This window comes from Rhinolophus sinicus, linkage group LG02, assembly GCF_036562045.2.
Source record: "Rhinolophus sinicus isolate RSC01 linkage group LG02, ASM3656204v1, whole genome shotgun sequence".
Classification (NCBI taxonomy): Eukaryota; Metazoa; Chordata; class Mammalia; order Chiroptera; family Rhinolophidae; genus Rhinolophus; species Rhinolophus sinicus.
Window position 1 is genome coordinate 77,416,445 of NC_133752.1, and position 24,123 is coordinate 77,440,567.

The 24,123-nt window shown below is 32.1% G+C and overlaps 1 protein-coding gene across 2 annotated transcripts in view; it reads right to left on the reverse strand.

The window, feature by feature from the left end:
- Nucleotides 1-1,630: 1,630 nt before the first annotated feature.
- Nucleotides 1,631-24,123, reverse strand: part of GABRG1 (gamma-aminobutyric acid type A receptor subunit gamma1) — a 52,702-nt gene continuing 30,209 nt past the window's right edge. The window contains exons 4-9 of one of the 2 annotated variants that reach the window (XM_019741070.2): nucleotides 23,617-23,837; nucleotides 22,810-22,892; nucleotides 19,385-19,522; nucleotides 19,109-19,261; nucleotides 13,607-13,818; nucleotides 1,631-3,375 (exon numbers count right to left, since the gene is read on the reverse strand). In XM_019741070.2, coding sequence (XP_019596629.1) covers nucleotides 3,106-3,375; nucleotides 13,607-13,818; nucleotides 19,109-19,261; nucleotides 19,385-19,522; nucleotides 22,810-22,892; nucleotides 23,617-23,837 — 1,077 coding nt within the window. In that variant the 3' untranslated portion in view covers nucleotides 1,631-3,105. The remainder of the gene's footprint in view (nucleotides 3,376-13,606; nucleotides 13,819-19,108; nucleotides 19,262-19,384; nucleotides 19,523-22,809; nucleotides 22,893-23,616; nucleotides 23,838-24,123) is intronic. The other variant, XM_074324630.1, reaches the window with a different exon arrangement.

Below are 24,123 nucleotides of genomic sequence, written 5' to 3' on the forward strand. Positions count from 1 at the left end.
ATCTATGTCTTTAATTTAAAATGTGTCTAATGAATTATCTACTACCTACTTATTTTAAACCTTTACTGAATGAATTTACTGAAGAATTTTTGCCCTTTCCCTACTGAATTCTCAGATAATCTACGGTTTTATTTATTTATTTTTTCAGAAACTACTTGATATTTTAGGAATTAATTTCATGTGAACCTAAAATTACTAGGCAATTCAAGGATAAATTATTACCATGCAATTGTACATTCCAAAGACTAACATTGTGCTAGTCATAATATTCCTTCATGGAACTTCTAGATCCTGGTCTCTTATTTAGAGGATGGGTGTATATGAATCATTTTCCAAATTATTCTAAATCCTTTTGCTTCAATTATCCTTCCCATCCTTCATGTTCATTATTTGGTTAGTGTTAAAAACATTTAGAATAGCTAGGAAACACAAATTTCAGAATCCAATAAATTAAGACATAATTCACTGGAGAAAGAGGAGGACAGAACTGCACACACGCACACACACACACACACACACACACACACACACACACGCGGTGCCAAAAAAAGTATACTCATTCTAAGAAAGGAAAAATCTGTATTAAAATTATGCTGATGATAACCACTTTGAGCATCTATTGTTATCAGTATATATTGAGTATTACAATTTTAATACAGTTTTTATATATATATATATATATCTCCAGATGGCAAAACTTCTTTAGAGAAAAACAGGAATTAGAATGTGTTCCTTTTGCAAATCAACTTCACTTGATTTCTCGTAAAAAGAGTCAAACTGCACTTTCACCTTTTTATTCTCATTTTTAGAAATAATAATATTTGTACACCTTTATTTCTGACCTACATGTTTAAATAAAACTGCTCAAAATACCACTGGCTTTGAAAACAAAGTTGTTGTTTTGATGGTATATACAATGAATTCATATAGAAAAACATATATTTTTATTAATTTTATTTGCACTTGTAAATATTGCCAACACTTAAAGCCAAGTTAATGGACCACCATTGAGAACATCCAAGCTATTTCTATTAAGCATTTTTAAGTATTTTAAAATATAGTCATGCTCAGAGAGACTTGAAAAAAATCTAAGAATTTACACTGTCCCCATGATAACATCTTAAAACATGAAAATGTTTTAGTAAACATTATAGTAAAGTGTTTTATTCTTCATGGGTACTTCATTTTTCATTTATCCCTAAATGAATGTTCACCTTAAGAATGGCCATCAATACTCAGTGTTATAAAAATGACTGCATGAATAATTTGTAAGTTAATATATTACAAGGCCAAAGTTTAATTTGGCTCTCCATTCAAAAAAAGCAGTGTCGGTGGATATTCTGTCATTGTTGTTCAATTTATGATTACTTTTTTCAAAGGTTTCTAAGCAAAGTGAAAAATTCAGACATAGCTGGGAACACACAATGAAATACATTTAGATTTTCTAAAACTGCATATTCTAAAAACAGGTTTAACCATGCTAAAGCCTCACTCATATGTTTACTAACTATGAAAGTAATTATTGTATTAAAAGCTAGAGTGTCAAATGCACAGGTCATAGCTTCTTCCACATGAGATAGGCCTTGATCATAAAACTTCATCCTAATCGTTGCTCTGGGCAATGGAAACATTTTTTTCTTTTTTTTTTTTTTAAATTTAACCTGCAAGATGACTCTGGAGATTTTCCAGGAAATTAGGTGATGGTGAATTAATATGAAGTTCATATAAACAATTGATATGCCAAACTAGTTACAGGAATATAATGATTCAAGCATAAATTTAAGTCTCTTAACAAACGACACATTTTGGAAAACATTACCAATAGTCAAACTATAGTGAAACTTTCAAAGCTCCTGGCTCCACAAATTTAGAGAACCCCCACACTCAATGTTCATCAGAAATGCCTCTTAACAGAACGCCACCATGACTTTTGAGCCTGCTCTCATTTCCTAGGAAAAAGAACATCGGAACAATTTATAATGAAGTTGTAAAACTGGCAGGGTCTAAACTTAGGAAATGGAAAAGCAATATATGACAAATGTTTAACAGTGTGTTTCCAGAATATTTCTAGGCTGAACAATGTTAATAGTTCATATTAAGACCGCATCCTCAATATGAACTATTATTCAATTTGCTAGGTAATAATTCTTTAACCACAAAGCACTTTTCCTCAAATGCTTTTGTTAACTTGAGAAATGTGACACTTCTGTAGAGCATAAAGAAAAAAATCAATTCTCTCTGTATTTAATTTCAGTGCTGGTAGAGCCAACTATTTCAGTGTTAAGCTCTTCATACTACATACATAATTTTTATGGAGCAGAGAATAAAATGGTTACATGTACCATCCTTATTTCTTTCACCTTGTATTTAAAAGAAATTACTTTGATGGTTTCTATCATAGTTTGTAAATCATCAAAACTAAATATAACTGGAGTTCTATTTAATATTGTGTCAGGCAATGGACTTGATTAAAACACAAATAAAAACTGTCCTTTTAGTAAGGTAAAAATAGGTCTTTTCTTCATTAATTAATAAAGAATTTAAAAATAAATCAATTTCTTCTTGAGAGTAAAATATCTTGGAAGTCAATCCCAGGAAAGCATGGCTTTATGTTTCCATCTATTTCTATTGTAATCAGGGCATCCAAGTAAAGAGCAAGAAAAAAATCAAATTAACAATATTTTCTAGGCAAAAATTTACTACATGAATAGTAGTGATTGTATCAGGGTCTCAATACAAATAATGATAGACTATATTGAAATAAAATATATCTTTAAATTATTCCAGTTTTAATACGTGAATCAAGGAATTTAAAAGTTCAAAATCCTAATGTGATATAAGTAAAATAAATAAAATTCAAGTAAAATATATAGTAGTACTTTTAGTATACTGAATTTTACACCTAATCTGTTTTACATAAAGTTAAGTAAATTAATATGAAAGCTGCTACTTTACTTACCTATGAAAGCCTTAAAATGGTTACCATACTATTCACATTTTAACCATTGGATTTTCTGCATTTTAAATTTAAACTTCCTGTTACCAAAGTGCAGTAGATTATACTGAATTTAGTTAAACTTATGATTTTTTCCTAGTGAATAGAACTTATAAGTAAAGATAGCCAACCCAATAAACCAGATTGAACAGGGCAAAAGCTGTTGGGAAAAATATTCGAGAATAGGAATCAATTTTGGCAATGCGTATGTGTATCCTTCCTTCCCTCCATGATCCCGTTTTGCAGTCTTCAAAGCAGCAGAAGAAACTGGCACAATCTTTGCCCTCCAAACACTGATACCCATAATCATCTTCTCCTTGAGGCAGAGAAATGCTATTCATTGGAATCAGAGTGGATCCCGGATGGAGTCCAAGGGATATCTGAGTAAAATAATGAATGAGAAAGAAAACAGCATACCAAAGATCAATTTGTCCCCTCAAGGCAAACTCTAAAAGAGTGATAAACAGAAAAAATAATCTTGGGTCTAAAAATCAAAGAGGTATTCAACCCAAATGTTTTTTTTTTTTTTTTTTACATTATAATTTACTTTGTAACATATAATATCATTTTATAATCCAAAGGTCATGCAGAAAAAAACTTCCCTCAAAAATGAAACATGTTTTATACCTTTAGAAAGATGATCCACTAAAATATTGTCAATCATGAATCTAATTCTAAAACAAAAATAAACTGTATATTTCTATGATGTTTTACATTAAACATTTACAATGCCATAAGTATGTTTGCTATTGTTATATTATGTAATTTATTTATTTTTTTTAGTAATAATGAGAACAAATAGCAAAGATGACATTTTGATAATGCAAAAAAACTTTGAGAAGCCATAAATGAATAAAAAAGATATGATGGGGTTTGTAGTTGTGGCTAAGATCAAGGTATTATATTTGGGAGAGAGAATATGCAGGAGTTTAAAACTCAGGTTTCACAACAACTCATTCTACCAATGTCGCTATCCTCATAGATGGAATTACATTAGCACTTACCTATTGTGATGTCTGTGATCAGTAAATTTTGTAACCACATAAAATGATCAGTGCTCCAGCTTACCCAGTAATAATAGCTACTATTATTATCAGGATGATTTGAGACACATATCAAATAAACTTTTTTATGACACCAGATTCTACTTAAATAATAAAAATAATTTTTTACAATATAAAAAATAATCAAGCAAAGCCAGGATACCATGTAACTTTAACGCAATCACTTAGGAGTCGGACAGGCTTGGTCAGAAATTCCAGCTCTGCCCAGTATAGTTGTGTAAGCTTGAACAGGAAATATGACAGCTCTTCTGCCTCTGTGTCTTTTGCTGTACAAAAGTCACAGTAACAATACATGGACCTGTTTGATGATTAAATGAGATGATGCACATAAAGCACCAAGCAAAATATTTGAACCATATTAAGTATTCAGCTGCCAATAGGCAATACTTATTGTTGATGTTATTGTCATTGCTAGTGTTGATTCCTGAAGAGGATATATCACAATTGGCTATAAAGTTTGTGTTAAAATAAGCAGCAACAAAATAACAAAAACTTGGACCACAACAAAAAATGTTACCAGAAAAAAAAAAAAAAAAAGTTACCAGGAAAAGAAAAAAAAACACAAAAAACCTTGAATAAAAAAATGGCAAGTAAAAAATGAATGAAGATTGCAGTTCTAGTAACTCTTCATCCTTCAGAACTTCTGCTTATTTCAGGGGTTATCTGAAGATATGACTTTACAACTTATTATAATCAGTGGTTTTATTATCAAAACAGTAAATACAGTGATTAAAATTGTTTTAATCTGATCTTAAATTCTTTCTAATGAAAATGTTTATAATTTTAACCCTAAATTTTGAAATAAATATAATTCAAAGCCATAAAAATTAAATACCGTATGGAAAATGTTTTAAATATTAAACAAAGAAAAATGAGAACATCTAAAATTTGGACTTATTTTTAAATACATTTTATTTCTAAAGAGGAATGTAGAATCCAAACCACAAAATATTAAACATTCAGTAGAAGCAAAAAGAAGAAAATAATCACATTTTGTGATATTTCAAAAAGATAAATGCATCACACGAGTCATAACATCCATATTAGAAAGAAAACGTGCAGCCTGAAGATAAGGAGTAATGCCCTAAACACAAATAAATTCACGACTCCACTGGCTTAGATGTATCAAAAAGCAGAGGCAGTATACTATTAAATGTTAATGATAGACTTTTGAGATTGACACTTGGGGTTACTTTACTAGACTCCTGAGTTTTAGTGGAGCAATAAAATTATGTACAAAATGAGAAAGTTGGTATTAATTTCCTTGTCACTTATACTTAAATTCCATAGTTCAAATGCTCATCAGAAAAGTGATTAAAATACAAGTTTGTTTGTTGGAAATTTCAAGGTTATATGGAATAAAACACATTCCATATTCTACTCAGAACTGCCATAAATGGAAAGCCAATGTGTTTGTCCGAAGATATCAACTCTGCATAACAGAAAAGATTAAACATTAAAGTACATAAAAATTGCAATTGGTTCATTTTTAAAAAGTGGACTAATTTCTGGTGCTCAAAATCATGGAGAACTTCTATTAAAGTGACAGTTTAAATTGGCAACTTTCCAGTTGCCTGCTACCACCCCCAAAACACCACAAATTCATAAATTGAAAGAAACTATACTTTAATGAATGATAAATGTGAATGGAAATAGACTTTATATGTACTGAGAAAAATAGTCAAAGAGCTGACACAGTATCAGTAAAATATTTGGACTGATAGACTAGTGACTTGGAAACCAGTATGACACTATACACATTCCAAACCGTATTCATCTGAAGTGCAACTATATTACCCATCTTGCAACTTTTCAAGTAAAGATCCTGCTACCCCTCAAAATAGCAAGCATTGAAAAAATAAATCAGTTTAAGTGACATAAAAAGAATCATCAATATTAAATAGGATTGTCTTTTAATTTAAATGATAGTTTAGAGAATATACCATATTTTGTAATTTCAAAAAGTCACTAAGAATATAGCAGAACTTAACATTTTAAAAAATCGATTCCATTCTCTGTATTACATATTCATATGTATCTGGTTGTATATTAAATACTATATTACATTTAATAATATAGTTAATATACAAAATATATTTTAAGTACCAAGACATACTAATATCAAATAAATACTATTAAATAGTAAATAAAACATGTATGTACAAATTATGTTTATATATTTATTTATATAATCTTATAACTGTATGTCATATACTAATATCATTAATGCTATTAAATATTAGTAATGTAAATTGACAAAATATTAGATCATGTTATTGATATTAGATAATACTAATATTACTATTATTAAATTTCCTATTTAAAAAGTTGCAAGTGAAGCTGCCAACCTAAGCATAAGTTTTCTCCACTCTATTTTCACAAAATCCTATAAGTACTAGTCAGGATTTCAAAAATTTAAAAATGCACATTAGTGTCAAAAACAGATAATGAGGTGGCTCTTCATGATGTTGAGCCACCATTTAGAAGAATTTGTGATGCGTTATTAAAAGACAAAGAACAGATGGAAATAGGCCAATGGAAAAAGTAGACCAAAGGAAGCCACATTTCAGGAGAGGCTCAGAAATAGGTACATGAGTGTGAGAGTTGTTCTTCCCATCAAAGCTTCAGAGAGACTCACTGTAACGTAGGAAGACTGGGAATGATAAAAGGGATGAAAAGCACGGCATTAGTCCATCTCCAGAACAGCTGCCCTGTCTAAAGTACTGCTCATCTACCATACATGCAGAGAAATAGAGATGATGACAGGTTGGTGTTTGCTGAGGCTTAGAACTCCATAACTTCTAAAAATAAAAATTTTAAACAAACAAACAAACAAATAAATAAATAACCTCATGCCACCCAGAGGAGGATTAGTGCTCCTGAAGTTGGTATTGGGATGTCCTAGGAATAGTTTCATCATTATGTAGTGTATGGGTGTATATTTGAAAGCAAACAGATGCCATGCTCCCCATACACACAAATGAAAGTGAAATCTGACAGTTGCAAACTTAACAGTTATGTGCCAAGCTTGCAGGTGTCTATTGGACAAAAATTTCCAAGAACTCTCAATGTAAACCAAGAAAAAATAATGATGATGAACAGTTCGAATTACTGATTCCAATAATCCAGGAAATGTAAGAGAACATTAAACTTTCTAATTAGTTCACTCAGAAATACTTGAAGAGCTATTGTGTCCATTTAATTCCAAAAGGTGGAAGAACAGTTAGAAAATAAGAGTTCTCAGAAAATCAAGTTATTGTAATTAAGAAACTCTAAAGCATTGTAAAATACAATCTTGAGGAAATTGACCACAATATGTAGAAAAATATGTATCTCAATGAAAAATATGATAAAAAGAAAATCTGGAATACATGTATAACTAACCTAGGAAGTTTAAAATTCATCTAATAATAGTTTTAGAGAAGAAAACAGAAATCAACTGGAATAAAGAATGAAGAAAATTCTCAGTTATAAAAGATAAGAATATTAAGCAACAAGGAAATGACTGAGGTCAAAAAACAGAAATTACACTGATCCTTAAAAATCTTTTTATACCATGGACAAATAGATGATGATGAAAATGTCAAGATATATATATATATATATATATATATATATATATATATATATATATATATATATGTATGTATATATGTGTATATGTGTATATGTATATATGTATATGTCTATATGTATACATATGTATATATGACACAAAAGAAATGTCATATTCTCATTAGAATTAGTCATAATATGACAGAATAATGAATTAAGAAGTAGAAATTTAAGTGTACTATTTTTTAAAAAAATAAATTTTATTGAGGTGACAATTTTAGCAAAGTTACATAGATTTAAGGTGTACAATTCTGTAATACATCATCTATATATCACATTGTGTGTTCATCACCCAGAGTCAGTTCTCCTTCCATCACCATATATTTGATCCCCTTTACCCTCATCTACCACCCCCCTCTCTCCTTATCCTCTGGTAACCACTAAACTGTTGTCTTAAAATAACCAATACAATAGCTATTAAAGGTAAGCTAAAATATTGAAGATGAGGATAGGAAGGAGACAATGAGAAAGCTATAGTTTTCTATCATTTATACAAAAGAGTTATAAATACTTTGAAATTTGGTACTTCAATAATTACCTGATTAGCAAGAATATATGGCTGAACACAGAACCAGGCAGGGAGTCAGATTTGATTACTGATTCCAGTTTTTCATTTAAAGTGTCATTCAGTAGTAAATAGAGCTCATGAGTCACATAACTGAAGAGAAATAAAAGCCTATAGAACTTTATTGTGGGAGGCTCTAAAGAAAATATTTTTTTGTACCCAGGTACTCAATCATAATACGTCAAATTTAACTTTTGATATTTGAAATTTAGTGCTTCAAAGCCCGCATTTACATTTTATTCCTTATTTTTCATCTTTAGTATTTTGCTTCCTGGGTTTGATGCTAAGTTTTAAATACTCAACATAGAGATTTTTTTCTTAAATAATTATTCTAGAACAGTATTTAGAACATGGGTGCCCTTACATATTTGGTGAATGAATGATTAAATAAGCCATAATTTTAAAGTTTTTACTCCATGTTTTAGCTTCCTGAGTAAATGTGACATGTACTCATGGGGTTGAGCGTGCATGATCTGAAGTCAAACTGATTAGCTGTGGCCACTTGTTGGTTGAGTATTATCCATAGGTGTTATAATAATATTACCTACAGTATACATCGTTTGGATGAAATTAGAGAATCCATGTGAGATTGCACACTGCTTGGCTTTCATTCACTATTTCCAAAAGTAAAATTTTCAAGGCAGTAATTGAACATAGGTATGGATGAGTAAATGATGAAATGGAAAATCCAGAGAGCATGCTTGGCTTTGATTAAAGGAACATAGCAGAAAACCGGCATTTTTCTTTACCTAGAATTTAGCAAATAGATATTAAAGTTGAAATCATTGCCCTTTGATGGTTTGTCCATTTAGGGGTCATAGTATGCCCTATGAATAAGTTCAAATAATGTCAACTTGAGAAAATCACAGGCTAGTCTATAATATAAGTTTTCAGATATGTATTGGCAGCAATGTGCTCTGCTGAAAACAAATTCACAAGGATTTTCTTCTTGGAATATAACATGAGAGTAAAATATAATTTATAAGTATGACAAAGTTTTATAAAGAAACTAATGAAAAATGCAGGGAGGCAGAAGAAGCATTAAATCTTAGAACGTACAAAGTCAGGAGATAATATGGGAAACTCTATGCCTCATTATATACACACTATGGTAGGATATATGCTTGCCAACCTTGCATAGCTATTTTATACAGTGCTCATTTATTTGGGTATATTGGAACAAATATGCTTTGAAAACATTTTCTGGAGTCAGCAACGAATTGCCTTTTTTATTAATATTGGAGAAACACATGTTTACTTTTCTGAGTTCTATGAGAACAAGAAATATAAAGGAAGGATTACAAGCTGGAGCTCTGGCACCAAAAAAGACATGAGTTTGGGTCTTAGATCCTTTACTTCCTAAGGCTGTCCTGGTACGAATTACTGAACTTGTACTCTCATATGATCATAAATGAAATCACACGGGTGAAATACTTAGAGGAGTGCCTGGCATACTCAGAAAGTGTTAGATATTATTTTAAGGTTTTATAATTGCCATTATAACAAGATATTATACTCTATCACCCAAAACTTATGTATTTTAGAATCAATTATAATATATCAACTAGATATAATATAAGTTAAGGTAGATATATGATTGGTAAGGGGGTAAAATAGTACAATTATACAGAAAGCAAACAGAACTTTATAGCTACAACTTTCAAACAAGCTGAATACTAATATTAAAGAGGAATCTTTACTTTAAAATTTAAATTAATTTTCTGGGCCACATGTTACTAGAATTCCAAATCCTCATACAAACATAGAATCTCTTTAAAGAGTGATCCTAAATAATGTTTTAGGTATAAGAAACTACCACTTGGGGAAAATTCACAGCATACAAAACCACTCTTTAGAAAGATTATCTAAGAGTTTTTTCTGTAGGAAAATATAAACACACTTTGCTTAGTGGGCAATGTTAGGTACTCCAGTTTCATCATAATTTGATTTATCTCTTGTCAGGGTACTTCAAGCATCCGTATTAGTCTAAGCAACTATGACATGAGTATTCAAAAGAGCTCACCTCCTCTCATGACCACATCAAAATTACAACTAAACTACAGAACAACCATCATTGAGAATCACCTGAAGTCTAGCTGAACAGAAGTTCTAATAACTAAGGATATACAGAAGAAGCCAAGTCAAGACTGGTGAGAGGGGTGAAGGTGCTGACAGGGCTGGTGCCACACCCTCATGCAGTAGTTAAAAACAGGGAGGTATATCTCAGATGCTGAGGTCTCCCCTGAGGAGTGAGGAGTCACAGCCCCACATCAGGCTCCCTAACCCAGATTTCCATGGTAGGAAGGGAAGTCCCCACAGCTTCAGGCTGTGAAAATCAGTGGAGATTGTGGCTGAATGAGATGGCGGACAGTTGGAGTCCCAGGTGCCTCTCTTAAAGGGCCTGCACCTGGATTCCCTCGCTGATGGACTCACTAGCTCTGAGCTCCAATGCTGGGGCAGCAGCTTGAAAGGCACCAGGCACATAAGGGGAAGAAATGAATTGTCTGGCTTCAAGACAAGGACTGGGGGGGGGCTGCTTTCTCCTAGACAGAAGTGCTGGCAGAAGCCATTGTTTTTCCTCCTCCAACCCAGTGGACAGACGCAAATGGAAGCCACATCTTAGTCTCCATTAACCTGGCTAACAACATTTACCCCACCCTTGTGATTCCCTGAGACCCAGCCTCACACACATTTTGGGCCCACCCAAGCTGCTTCCAGTGGCTTTTCCTTAAAAATGGCCTGTCTTGACTCATACTGTGGCATTTCCTAAAATCTCTCAAACGTTCACAAACCCCAAACATGCATTATTTAACTTCAGTGCACCCTGCATCTCTTGCTAAGTAGTCCCAAGACTAGCACTAGTAGCAGCCAGCCTCAGTTTGCAGCTTAGCCTCTCCCCGGCACCTCCAAGCCCAGCACAAGTGGCACCCCTCTGTAGATCACTCTTTAGCTCATATCAAGTGGTGCGGGACAGGACAGAGGTAGCAAATGACCTTGGCTTGCAAAAGACCCTTCCCAAAAGGCTCAAGAAACAACACACCTGGTGGCCAGCTTCAGACCACACCAGAGAACCACCCAACTTTCTCCATTAGTAACACACTCAAATGGCAGACTGGGCATGCACCAGAGCCCCATTAAAGTGAATCATGCTCCATAGGATCAGCCCCTACACAGCACCTCCTCCACTTTAGTCACCACCAGTACTTACAACCAATCTGCCTGAGTATCAATCCCTCCTATTGATGTGCAAAGAGCAACCAAAGATCAAATACAACAGAAGGGCACATACAACACACACAAGGGACATATTTGCAAAACCCAGCTCAGGTGACCAGAGAGACAGTGCCACTGGGCCCCACAGGATAAATACTCATAAGGCTACTCTACTAAAACTGAGAGACATTGTAGATCTACCTGATACATAAAAACAGAAACTGGGAGGCAGCCAAAATTGGGAAACAAAGAAAGATGTCCCAAATGAAATAACAAAGCTCCAGAAAAAGCACTAAACAAAATGGAGACAAGCAATCTACCAGATGCAGAGTTCGAAACACTGCATATAAGGATGCTCAGTGATCTCAGGGAGAACTTCAAAAAAGAGATAGGCAACATAAAAATGGAAATAGAAAACATAAAACAGAACCATGTTAGAAATGAAGAATACAATAACTGAAATAAAGACTACATTAGAGGGAATAGATAGTGGAATATATGAAGCAGAGGATCAAATCAGTAATTTGGAAGATAAAGTAGCAGAAAACACACAATTAGAATAACAACAAGAAAAAAAAATCCCCCAAAAAAGAATAGTTTAAGGTGCCTCTCGGACAATATCAAGCATAACAACATTCGTATCATAGGTCTGCCTTCTCCAGAAGGAGAAGAGAAAGAGCAAGGAATTGAAAAACTACTTGAAGAAATAATGATAGAAAACTTCCCTAACCTGGCAAAGGAAATAGACATACAAACTCTGGAAGCACAGATAGTCCCAAAGAAGATAAACCCAAAGAGGCCCACAACAAGACACATCATAATTAAAATGGTGAAGTTTAAAGACAAAAAGAGAATCATAAAAGCAGCAAGAGAAAAAGCAGGTAGTTACCTATAAGGGAGCTCTCACAAGACTATCAGTTGATTTTTCAACAGAAACTTTGCAGGCCAGACGGGATTGGCACAAAATATTCAAAGTGATGAAAAGCAAGGACCTACAACCAAAATTACTCTACCCAGCAAAACTATCATTCAGAATTGAAGGACAGATAAAGAGCTTCCCAGACAAGAAAAAGCTAAAGGAGTTCATCACCATCAAACCAGAAAAGTTAGAGACTTTTTTAAGAAGAAGAAAAAAAGGATCAAATTATGAATAAAATGGCAATAACTAAATATCTATGAATAATTACTTTCAATGTAAATGGATTAAATGCTCCAATTAAAAGACATAGGGTGGCTGAATGAATAAGAAAGCAAGACCCTTACATATGCTGTCCATGAGAAACTCATTTCAGATTAAAAGACACATACAGACTGAAATAAAAATGATGAAAAAAATATTTCATGAAAATGGAAATAAAAGAAAAAAGTTGAGATAGAAATACTACTACCAGACAAAATACACTAAAACAAGGCTATAACAAGAAACAAAGAAAGACCCAATAATTCCACTTCTAGGTATTTATTTGAACAAAACACAAAATACTAATTTGAAAAGACATATGCATCCATATGTTCATTGCAACATTACTTACAATAGCCGAGCTATGGAAGCAACCTAAATGTCCATCAATAGATGAATGAATAAAGAAGTGGTATATAATATATACCATTAACATTACTTAGCCAGAGGGGGGAAAAAAAGAAGAAAAATGCAATCTTGCTATCTGCAACAACATTGATGGACCTAGAGGGTAATATGCTGAGTAAAATAAGTCAGACAAAGATAAATACTATATAATTTTGCTTATATGTGGAATCTAGACAAAAAAAAAAAAACACAAAAAAAAACAGAAACAAAATAATAGAGAACATTTTGATGGTGCCAGATGGGAGGGGGCTTGGAGGGGTGAGTGACAGGGGAAGGAGTTAAGAAGTACAGATCAGTAGTTACAAAATAGTCACGGGATGTAAATATAGCATAAGAAATATACTCAATAATATTGCAATAAGTATGTATGATATCAGACAGGTACCAGATTTATCGAATTGATCCCTTTATAAGCTATATAAAGATCTAATCACTATGTTGTACCCCTGAAACTAACATAATGACGTCAACTGTAATTTGAACATACAAAATAAATATATTAAAAAGAAAAAGAAGTGTCCCTAATAGTAAATTGCTATTTATAAAATAGAAATTTTTTAACATACCGTTGCCTTGTCTTTCAGCTTCCTGTCTCTAGCAGTCTTTGTTTTTTTGTTGCTGGTAAAATAATGCAAGGTGCCATATTCCATCAAGGCTGCAAACACGAAAATGAAACAAACAGAAACAAAGAGATCCATCGCTGTTACGTAAGAAACCTTAGGCAATGACTTACGGGCGATTGTACTCAGAGTTGTCATGGTCAGAACTGTAGTAATACCTGTGGAGGGAGGGAAATAATAAAAAATGAAAAATAACAGATCATTTTTATTATTTCATCTCATTTGGCAATATTGTGGGCGGAAATAAACAATGGAAACAAAAGGGTATGATAACTGATTAACAGGAAAAAAAAAAGAAATACTGGTAACCACAGCTCTTCGTGCCTGTGTTTTAATCATCTAAATTCTGTGGACTACAAGTAGTTGACTCTCCGTACCCATTCTTCCCTTCCTCCATAGTGACAGACTATACAATTTTCAGTGGGCACGAGGCTGCCTGGAAGAACAGCTTTCTTTGCCACCTTTTCTCAGCTATGTGTGGACACAGGCTGAGATCTAGCCAACGAGAATTAAGTCAAGGGTATAAGCAACATCCAAATGATCACATTAAAAATGGGTAAAGGGAGTCAAAATGTACAAACTTCTGGTTATAAGATAAATAGGTTATGGGGATGTGATGTACAGCATAGTGATTATAGTTTACAATGCTGTATTGTATATTTGAAAGTTGCTAAAAGAGTAGATCTTAAAAGTTCTAATCACAAGAAGAAAGATTTTTGTTAACTACATATGGTGATGGATGTTAACTAGACTTATTGTGGTGATCACTTAACAATATATATAAATATTGAATCATTATGTTGTATACCTAAAACTAATATAATTTATATGTCCTTTGTGTTTCATTTTTTTTAAAAGATGGCATTAAAGAGACAGGAAATGCCCTTCTTTCTCTCTTCCTCACAGTTTTCTACTCGAATACACTGGCCAGAGCACCAGCAACCATCTTAGAATATTAAGAGATCGTGAAAATTAAAATTACCCACAACACAGCAGAAAGATCAAAGAAGACTGAGTACCTCACATTGCAATTACCCTTTGATTACCTATCTCTAAACTTTTTATATGAAAAAACAAATACTCTTCTACCAGTGATTTAATCTACAGTGATTTGAGTTTTTTTTTTGCCATAACCAGTTAACATTAATGCAACTAGTAGAGTGTTTTCTGATACGATAACTTGAATTAAACCTATATGTTAATTTCAAAGTTTAAGTAAAAAATACAGGCAAAATTACATCAAGGGGATGCTTTAAAAGCATGGAGTAAATCTTCATATTTTGAAGAATTCAGCAAACACAATTGGATATCACCCTGGGTCCCAGCCCTACATATGTATCTTCGGGGATGTCTGTTTTTCTTTACCCCATGACCTTTTGTGGTTGTTACAACTGCTAGTCTTAGGGCCCCTACCTCACAGCTGCACATGCTATTAATCTCTTCTTACTTAAACTGGCCTAATTCTCATTAACATTTATGATTGAAAAAACATTAAAGATGACACAGGTATGATGGATTGGGAGTCATAGAGGGAAAATTAGGTTCAAATTCTGACTCATCCATCTCTTAGCTCTGTGACTTAGGGAACTTTCTTAATCCTCTATGCCTCTCATCTAAAAAAACTGTCACAGTAGTGTTTTGTACTTGTAATAAATTTATACAAAGATATTTATTTTATTTAGTTTTCCTTATTTAGTATTCCTTACTTAGAATACTGACTTTAAATATTTCTTCCTTTCGAACATTAGCATTATAAAGCTATAATTTCCCCTTTAAACAATACTTTAGCTGTATTTTACAAATACTTATATATTATTTATTAAAATTCAGTTTGAAATAGTTTCTAATTTCCTTTTTGACCCAAGAGTTGTCTAAAACATCATGCTTAAATTTCCAAATATGAGGCCTTTATTATCTATATTATTTTTATTATTTTTTTATTTACTTCCATTTTGGTCAGAAAATATGTTTTGGAAAAAATTAGTCTTTTGAGTTTTATTGAGGTCTTGGTTAATGTTCCATGTACAATTAAAAATATAGTGTAGTCTATAGTTAGCTGTAGGGTTCTATGAATATCAATCTGGACTGGTAGTTGATAATTTCATTCAGATTTTCTACATCATGATTTATTTTAATGTAATTGTTCTATCAATGAGTAAGAAAGGGTGTTAAAATGTCCAAGTATGGTTACAGATTTTTTCTCCTTTTATTCCTGACAGTTTTTGCTTCAACAATTTTTAAATCAAAATTTTATTTAAAAGGCTTTGCATATGGTAAGTGCTAAATAGTTTCAATTAATATAAGTCTTTCCTCTTCTTCACTTTATGTACTTTTTCTTTGGTAACTTATTAAATTACAACATTCCCATAGTCAGACAAAGGTAGATTTCCAAATGTATTCCTGATTTCCATAATTATGTCCCATCCCTACTAAAAAAAATGTATCTTAAAACCTATCTAAAGTGTGCCTTGATTTCATTATCAATTATTACATTAAATTTTACTTTATTAAACTATTACATTTCTATTCACAAAGAAACAAAAACTACAGTAAAATTTAGTTTTCAGACATTTATTTTTATAGTTTACTAATTATTACCACAGTAGTCAGCTTAAAAAAAAAAAAAAAAAAAGATAGTGGATTTCCTATTAAAACATCTCTGAGTCCATGATAAGAAAAATGTAAGCTATTAGGAAGATTCATTGGTATTTCCTCCATGGCTTTCTCTACTCAAAATGCTATAATAATTTCTGATCACATTTGGAAGAAAACTCCAAGTCCTTAATATGACCTACTAAAACTTATATAATCTTACTGGCTCCTCTCTAATCACATTTTTTACCACTTCTCAGTCAGCTCTAGCCACAGTTACCCTCTTTCCAAACTTCAAGCTTGGCATGGCAAGGAAGATCCCACTTCAGAACCTTGAGTCTCTCCTTCCCTGGACTGTCTTTCTACCAGACATCCACCAAGCAGCTCCCACACTCCCTAGGTCTCCGCTGCCGCCTCAGAGAAGTCTGCTGGACTCCACAAAATAAAGTAGCAAATATTATATCCATCCACATCCCCTGCCATTCTCTAGCCATTTATTTTGCTTTCTCCTTTATTACTGACATTTCATTATATGTGTTTTATATTTGTACAGTAGCTGTATACCCCACTAAAACATAAATGCCATGAACATGAAGATTTTATAACTATTGTTCACTATTAATGCTGAAGCCCCTAGAACATTGCCTGTTTCATAAAAAGCACTTGATAAATGTTTGTTAAAATACAATGTTGATTATATTCCCCATACTGTATTTCATATCCCTGTGACTATGTTGTGACTACTAATTTGTGCTTTCTAATCCTTTCACCTTCTCCCCCATCCTCCGCCCCTCCCATCTAGCAACCATCCGTTTTTTTTTCCTATATCTCTGAGTCTATTTCTGTTTTGCTTGCTCATTTATTCTGTTCTTTAGATTCCACCTATAAGTGAGATCGTATGGTATTTGTCTTTCTCATTGACGTATTTCACTTAGCATGATATTCTCTAGGTCCATCCATGTTGTTGCAAATGGTAAGATTTCATTCTTTTGTATGACTGAGTAATACTCCATTGTACATCGGGGGATCACTTCATAGACTGTGTAGATGCCTGACCACTGTGCTATATACCTGAAGCTGAAGTAGAATAATATTGGATGTCAACTATAAATAAATAAATAAATAAATAAATAAATAAATAAATACACACACACACACACACACACACACACACACAGTCACGGGATATAAAGTACAGCATAGGGAATATAGTCAATGGTATTGTAACAGCTACATAAGATGTCAGAGGAGTATTAGATTGGGGGGCATTCACTTTGTAAGGAGTGTAAATGTCTAACTATTACGTTGCTTTGTACACTTGTAACTAATTTTTAAAAATGCAATGTTGAATAAATGAGATCAGGAAATTGTCCTTGATATCTATCTATCTATCTATCTATCTATCTATCTATCTATCTATCATCTATCATCTATCGAAAAATATATGAATACTTTCAAAAATAAACCTTGATCTTCCAACTACATAGGACCCACACTTATTAGAGATGTTCTTCAAGTTAGATCTGGCTATCACTTATCTTTACAGTTGATATGCTAATATTAAAAAATGTGAATTCATGCAAAAACACAATTCCACAATTGGCTCTTCCCTTTCATGACACTATGGCATACTGTTTTTGGCTTCATACAAACCTAACAGTAGAAATAATCCACTCAAATTCTCTGGAAAAAAAAAAACCCTGACAATAACATTTGAAAACAAAAATATACTTTTTCAATCATATTCAAATTACATATAATCTAAAACTATTTCCCTTGGCACAAAAAGTAATTTGAAATAATAATAATTGTTTAAATAGGAAACAAAACTCGGGTACGAGTGCATTTTATCCACTGGCTATGTCTACACTTTTGTTTAGACTCCCAAGGGAACTACATTTCCAAGTATAGAGCTAGTTGTCTTAGGCTTTCTCTTGCCACTTTTATGTGATTTGCAGTTTACTGTATTTATTAACTGGAGTTATTCACCAGATATCATAGAAATCACATGAAAACCTCTTTGCTATTGAAAAAAGAAATGGCCCTAACTTTCTTTATGTTTTGTAAAATGTAATTATGAGTAACGTGATTCATGTCATCTTGCACTAATCTTGGGAATAAATCGATTGATCAATAAGTTGTCTTAATAGTTCAGTACATGAATGTAAGTTATTATCTTTTAAACAAATCTATAGTAATTAGATACATTTTCTTATATGATTTTGATTATTGCAATAGATTGCTAAAGAAAGAAAATAAAAGTATTTTATCAAGTATGAATTACAAATTACCATTTTAATCAGTGTTATTGAACAGGCAACTCTCAAAATATTCACAGACTAATTACACACTTTATAGATTACAGAAGTCTAGAAGCTTCTGGTTCCTTTCAGCGACCTGCCCTTTAGAACAGCTGACTGTTCATTAGCACCATTGTAAGAGCAAGGCACTTCAAAGCCTTCTAAACACACACCAGTCAATAAATGCTGGCTATTAGTGTTTCAGCTGAAAAACAATAAAATCTTGATTAAAAAGTGATTGGAGATGTTGCCTACATTAAGATTCGGGGATTATGTATGATTTTCAAGCGTTAATTTTTGCTGTGTATTTATGCTTTCCTTGACCTCTATGAGCAGGAAAAATAAAAATATTTTCTGAAATGTCAACTTATTTACACTTCTTCTATTTCCTACTTGTTTTTCACACATTTATTTCAACATCATATTGCACTAAAGTATCTGTTCATCTTTGATTGTAATGTAGAGGAATATTCTAATATATTCAACTATAAACTTTTACCACATTAAAATATTTGTAAAAGTCCCATGATACATGGCATCATATAATATGTCATACCTAGTGAGGTTCTTGCAGGTACTGCATCTTTATTGATCCAGAAAGACACCCAAGAAAGAACAACTGTCAGAATACAAGGAATGTAGGTCTGAATAGTGAAATATCCCATTCGTCTGCTCAGGTCAAAAAAGATTGTCATGATAACATAATCCCCTGGAAGAAAAAGAAAGGTTTTACTTTGGCTATAACAATATAAGTATAGAGTCCAACCAATAGATTTACATATACATGTCATTTAATGTTAACATCATTCATTACTTTGTGTTTCCTTCTTACCAGAGATTGTGTGAGAAATTTCAGTTGAATTCCGTAACCCTACAAATGCAAACTGATATAATCTCCAATATTTAGGATCAGCCACTTCTACAGAAGGCTGTTTCCACTTATACTCAATTTCATTTTTAGGGTATCCATCTAGATAAAAAATTCAGATAAAATACATAGATTACAAGATCCAAATCTGTTACTTTTGCAATACCAACATTATCCAAAGACAATTTAAAAAAAAAAAAAATCTTCATTTCTGTATTCTAATATATGTCAAATATAGAATATACTGCATAAAATACATGTGTATAGTTTAAGAATAATCACATAATGATCAAATAATGATAATTCATGTAACTGCACTTAAATCAGGAAATAGAACCTTGCTAGCAGCCAGGAAAACTCATGTGTCCACTCTCATATAGTAGTTCCTCTCCCAACCAGAGGTAACCTGATTTCTCTGATAATTTTTCCCTTGGTTTCCTGTTATAGATTTTCTGATATAAATTTCTGAAAAACATAGCTTTATTCAGTTAGTTTTCTTGTGTTTTTTTTTAACTGTACTTGATAGCTGCTACACAGGATGAATTACTTTATATTTTATTCTTTTAATATCATATTATATATAATAGAAATCCCTGCTGTTCTATTTTAGCTATAGCAAATATGTTGCATTGTAAAACTGTACTAAAATTTATTTATCTGTTTTATTGTTGTAGACACTTGTAATGTTTCCTGTTGGCTATTACTAACATTGCTGCTACCGTAGTATCATTATTTTGCATGCCTCACAAAAACGCATATATGCAAAGCTTTCTCTTAGATATATATCTAGATATAGAACAACTAGGTCATGGGTTACATATAATTTCCATTTTATGATATAGTGACAATATTTTTTTTCCCATAAAACATATACCAATTTTTCTCACCAGCCAGAGTGTGAAAGTGTATGTGGATCCATTGTCTCATTAACTTTGATGTGGACAGTCTTCTTTATTTTTACCGGTCTATAGGGTATATTTTACTTCATATTTTCCTGATTATGAAGGAAACCTAGCAATTTTTTTCATGTTTTTATTAGATTCTTGGGTTTCTTCATTAGATAATTGCTTGTTCAACTGCCCATGATTTTATTGGGTTTTGTCTTCTTTTTATTCCTTCCCTTTTGTCTAACTTCTTTATATATTCTGAATGCTAACTTTTTGTTAGTTATTTGTATTGAAAATGTCTTTGCCTTCTTTGTAGCTGTCAAAAATGGAGGTACATTCACTCAGAAAGGATATATTTTTGTCTCTGCCACATGTCAGGAAAATCCACAAGGGCTTTTTGGGCCAATCAAGTGAAGAAAAATTGGGTTGTAAATCCATGTGAGAGTGGGATTGTTATTACATCCTCTCAAGGAGTTTTTCACCTTGGTATGCTCATTGCATAAACAGTTTTCCTTTTAGACTTTAGTGGTTGTACAGTGCGTGTGTGGTAGTGGGCAGAGCGGGAGGGTGGGGGGAACAGAGCATCTTCATGTTACCTTAGGTGCCCAATCTTTTGTAACCCAACTATAGGTAGAGATTATGTTCTATTACATTTCCAATCCACAATACTGTCAAAATCAAAACTCAAATTTACCTTGCTTGAGCAAATGTTTTCAGGTCAAAATTGGCTACAGACTTTCTTATCTTTCTGGCTTCGATTTTTTGTGTGGATTTTTGTGGCTGACAATTCCTTCCTAGTGATCATTAATGTGTTTTTGAGGCAATTTCAATAATATAAAGTTTGAAGTTGTTTTCAACCGAAGGGTTGGTCTACCATATGACAGGAACAAAACTCACTATCAACTTGAAACATTTCTGAAACATTGCATCATTTTGCACCAGGATACCCTCATCAGCCATGCAGTGAAGAGCTGTCACTCTCTGCAGGCCTGTTTAAAAATCCATTCTCTCTCCTCTTTCCATCTTTTTCTCGCTTATTCTTAAGAGCTCTATCCATCTTGCTTTTCCACATTGCTTTATTCCCGGTAATTATCATTATAGAGGGAATATAGTCATAATACATAGACGTGTAAGCACAAACGAAAACAATGAGCTAGTTACTTTACACAAAATCTCATGATATTGATTTCTAAAGTGGGGGCTGTAATAAAATCTTTCAAATATATTTGTCGTGAAATATTAGATGTAGAAGGCTTAATTCTCTACTGGACCCATTAGAGAATTCCTGAAAAATACATTATGTTTATGTCAGCAACCCAATTGCATTTTGGATAGATGATTAATTCCCAATAATGGCAATCAAAGCCAAAGAAATAGCACAAAAATAATTTAGGCATGGTACCTACAGTAGAACATAATAATTGTTAGCATCTTCAAATATGTACATATCAACTATCGCTTGTGCGTTTGGATTAACCAAGTCTTTGCTGTGATTTGGCTATTTTATTCACTGAGAAGCTAATATTAGAAAATCAAAGCAGTGAGGTATACAATCATGAATTAGAAAGGACATTTTAATGAGCCAAAAATCATTAAGAAAAGTCAAGAAAGTCATTAATAAAAGCAACAACAGATATTTGAGAACTTCATAAGTGAGGAAGCAAGATAATACTTATGAATACTTATAATCTACTGTGAAAGATTCTAGAATGTGCTATATTTAAAACATCAGATTTCAAAAGAAGGAAAATGGTATTAGCCAATTTGTGGATATACGCAATAACATTTTAAGAAGTCATTTTACATGTTTTCAACTTGCTCAATTACATGTTATCTAGAAAAACATTTTAAATAAAAATATACATGAGGATAAATATTTTAGTAAATATGAAATAAAATTGATATTGATATATTGATATTCTAATTATTTCCTTGGAACAAAACACTAGGTTTTTGTATCCAAATTATTTAGCTCTAATCATTTCTCTATTTCATTCTTCCTTTGAAAAAAGTAAATTTATTTCTACCTTGGCTTTTCCAACTCCTTAAAGTCTTTGTAATTATTTTCTATTCATGTAGTAAATGACAAACCAATCCTTGAAACATATTTTAAAATCCAATGTAACAAAGTTAAACCTTGCCTTAGGAAGATAAAATATGAATCAACTTTTTATTCATGGCAATGCAAAAGCATTTTAACAGAAACCTATCTCAAGTACTCTTTAACTAATCAAAATACAAAAAGGACACTTGGATAAAACCAAAATTCACAAAGAATGGAATAATAAAATATGTACATTCATTAAGCATTTATTGTCACTTTTTAATTTAAAAGAAACAAATATGGCATTTGTAATTATTTTATCTAATTGTTGAAACATATCCACATTTCTGAAAATTGTATAAATTGTATTTTATCTCATTTCATTTTACTTTTTTTTTTTAAATAAACAGGGTCTGTGGCTAAAACTCTATGAAATTATCAAGTATTTAATCACTTACAGCTTGAAAATTCTAGTGGACAGGAATGTTCATCCATTGGAAAGTTATGAAGCTGAAGATAACATTCTGCATTAATTGTCAATCTATTTGGATGGAAAAATAAATGTTAAAAACATGACAAATAATATCAAGCATTGAAAATCTTTTCTCTAATTTTCTAATTTAGAGAAATAGTTTCTCTAATTTTCAAATCATTATGTAGGCCAATGGTTTAGTCTACATAATGGACTTTGCTATATTAGAAAATAATAATTCTAAAATCTCAGTCTTAAGTGGTAATATTATTACATTTATAAATGAGTGAGAAAATTCTAACATTTTCCTCTCCAGCCAACTAAGTGAACTCTGTGTACATTTAGTAGAATCTCTGTTTACAGTTCCAACTTTGTACTTCAGAAGCTCAACAAACACACATGTGCATGTACACACACATACAGCAGAGGGTACATGATTAAGTATGGCCATTGTTTTCTCTTAATTTATCATGAACATCTTTCCATTAAGGATTACTCTTAATAAGCAGATGTGTTCAAGACAATGTATTAAATATACTTGAATGTTACACATCAACATTCATTTAATCCTTCTATAAGGATGTTTTACTACATTATTGAAAACCACAGTGTTACTTTGAGCTTAAGCAAGTGTTTCCAAAATATTGCACCATTTTATTTGGATTTTAGAGTATGAAACCAGGTCCATGTTTCTTACTTTGCAACTTTCAAAAGGGGAAATGTTATGAGTCGATCAAATGTTAGTATGAAAAATAAATTAAAGCAACAACATTTTTTTAAAAAATAGTACTACCTTAGAGTATATAGAACTCGTCCATCATTCCAAATTCGAAGTAGACGATTGGGAGTTGTTATCCAATGAGCATCAGATTTTCTTGAGTTTCTGAAGAAAGTGTCAGGAATCCAAATTTTTCCAACCATGTTACTGTTAAGCATAAGCACTTTCATGGTACTATTGAATTTTAAACGACTATCAAACCAGGTTTGAGCAAAAATTATATCAATCGTGTATTCCTAAAAGATAAAAAGAAGAGTAATAACTCATAATAATAAAGCCACTATTTTAGTTGCTTTCTTTAAACATTTGAATTTTTATATTATAAAGTTTCTGTAAGTAGATGGCACTTAAAGTCTCTCTTTGGAGAAAAATGTATGCCATAATCTTAACCTTTCTTTTTAAATTATTTACATGAGTCATTTAAAAACAACCCAAGATTTCTAGCAATTGCTGCTGCCCAGTATGGCTTTTTTCTTTTTCTTTTTTTTTCTTTTTTTGAAATTTCATTCAAGATTTTATAAT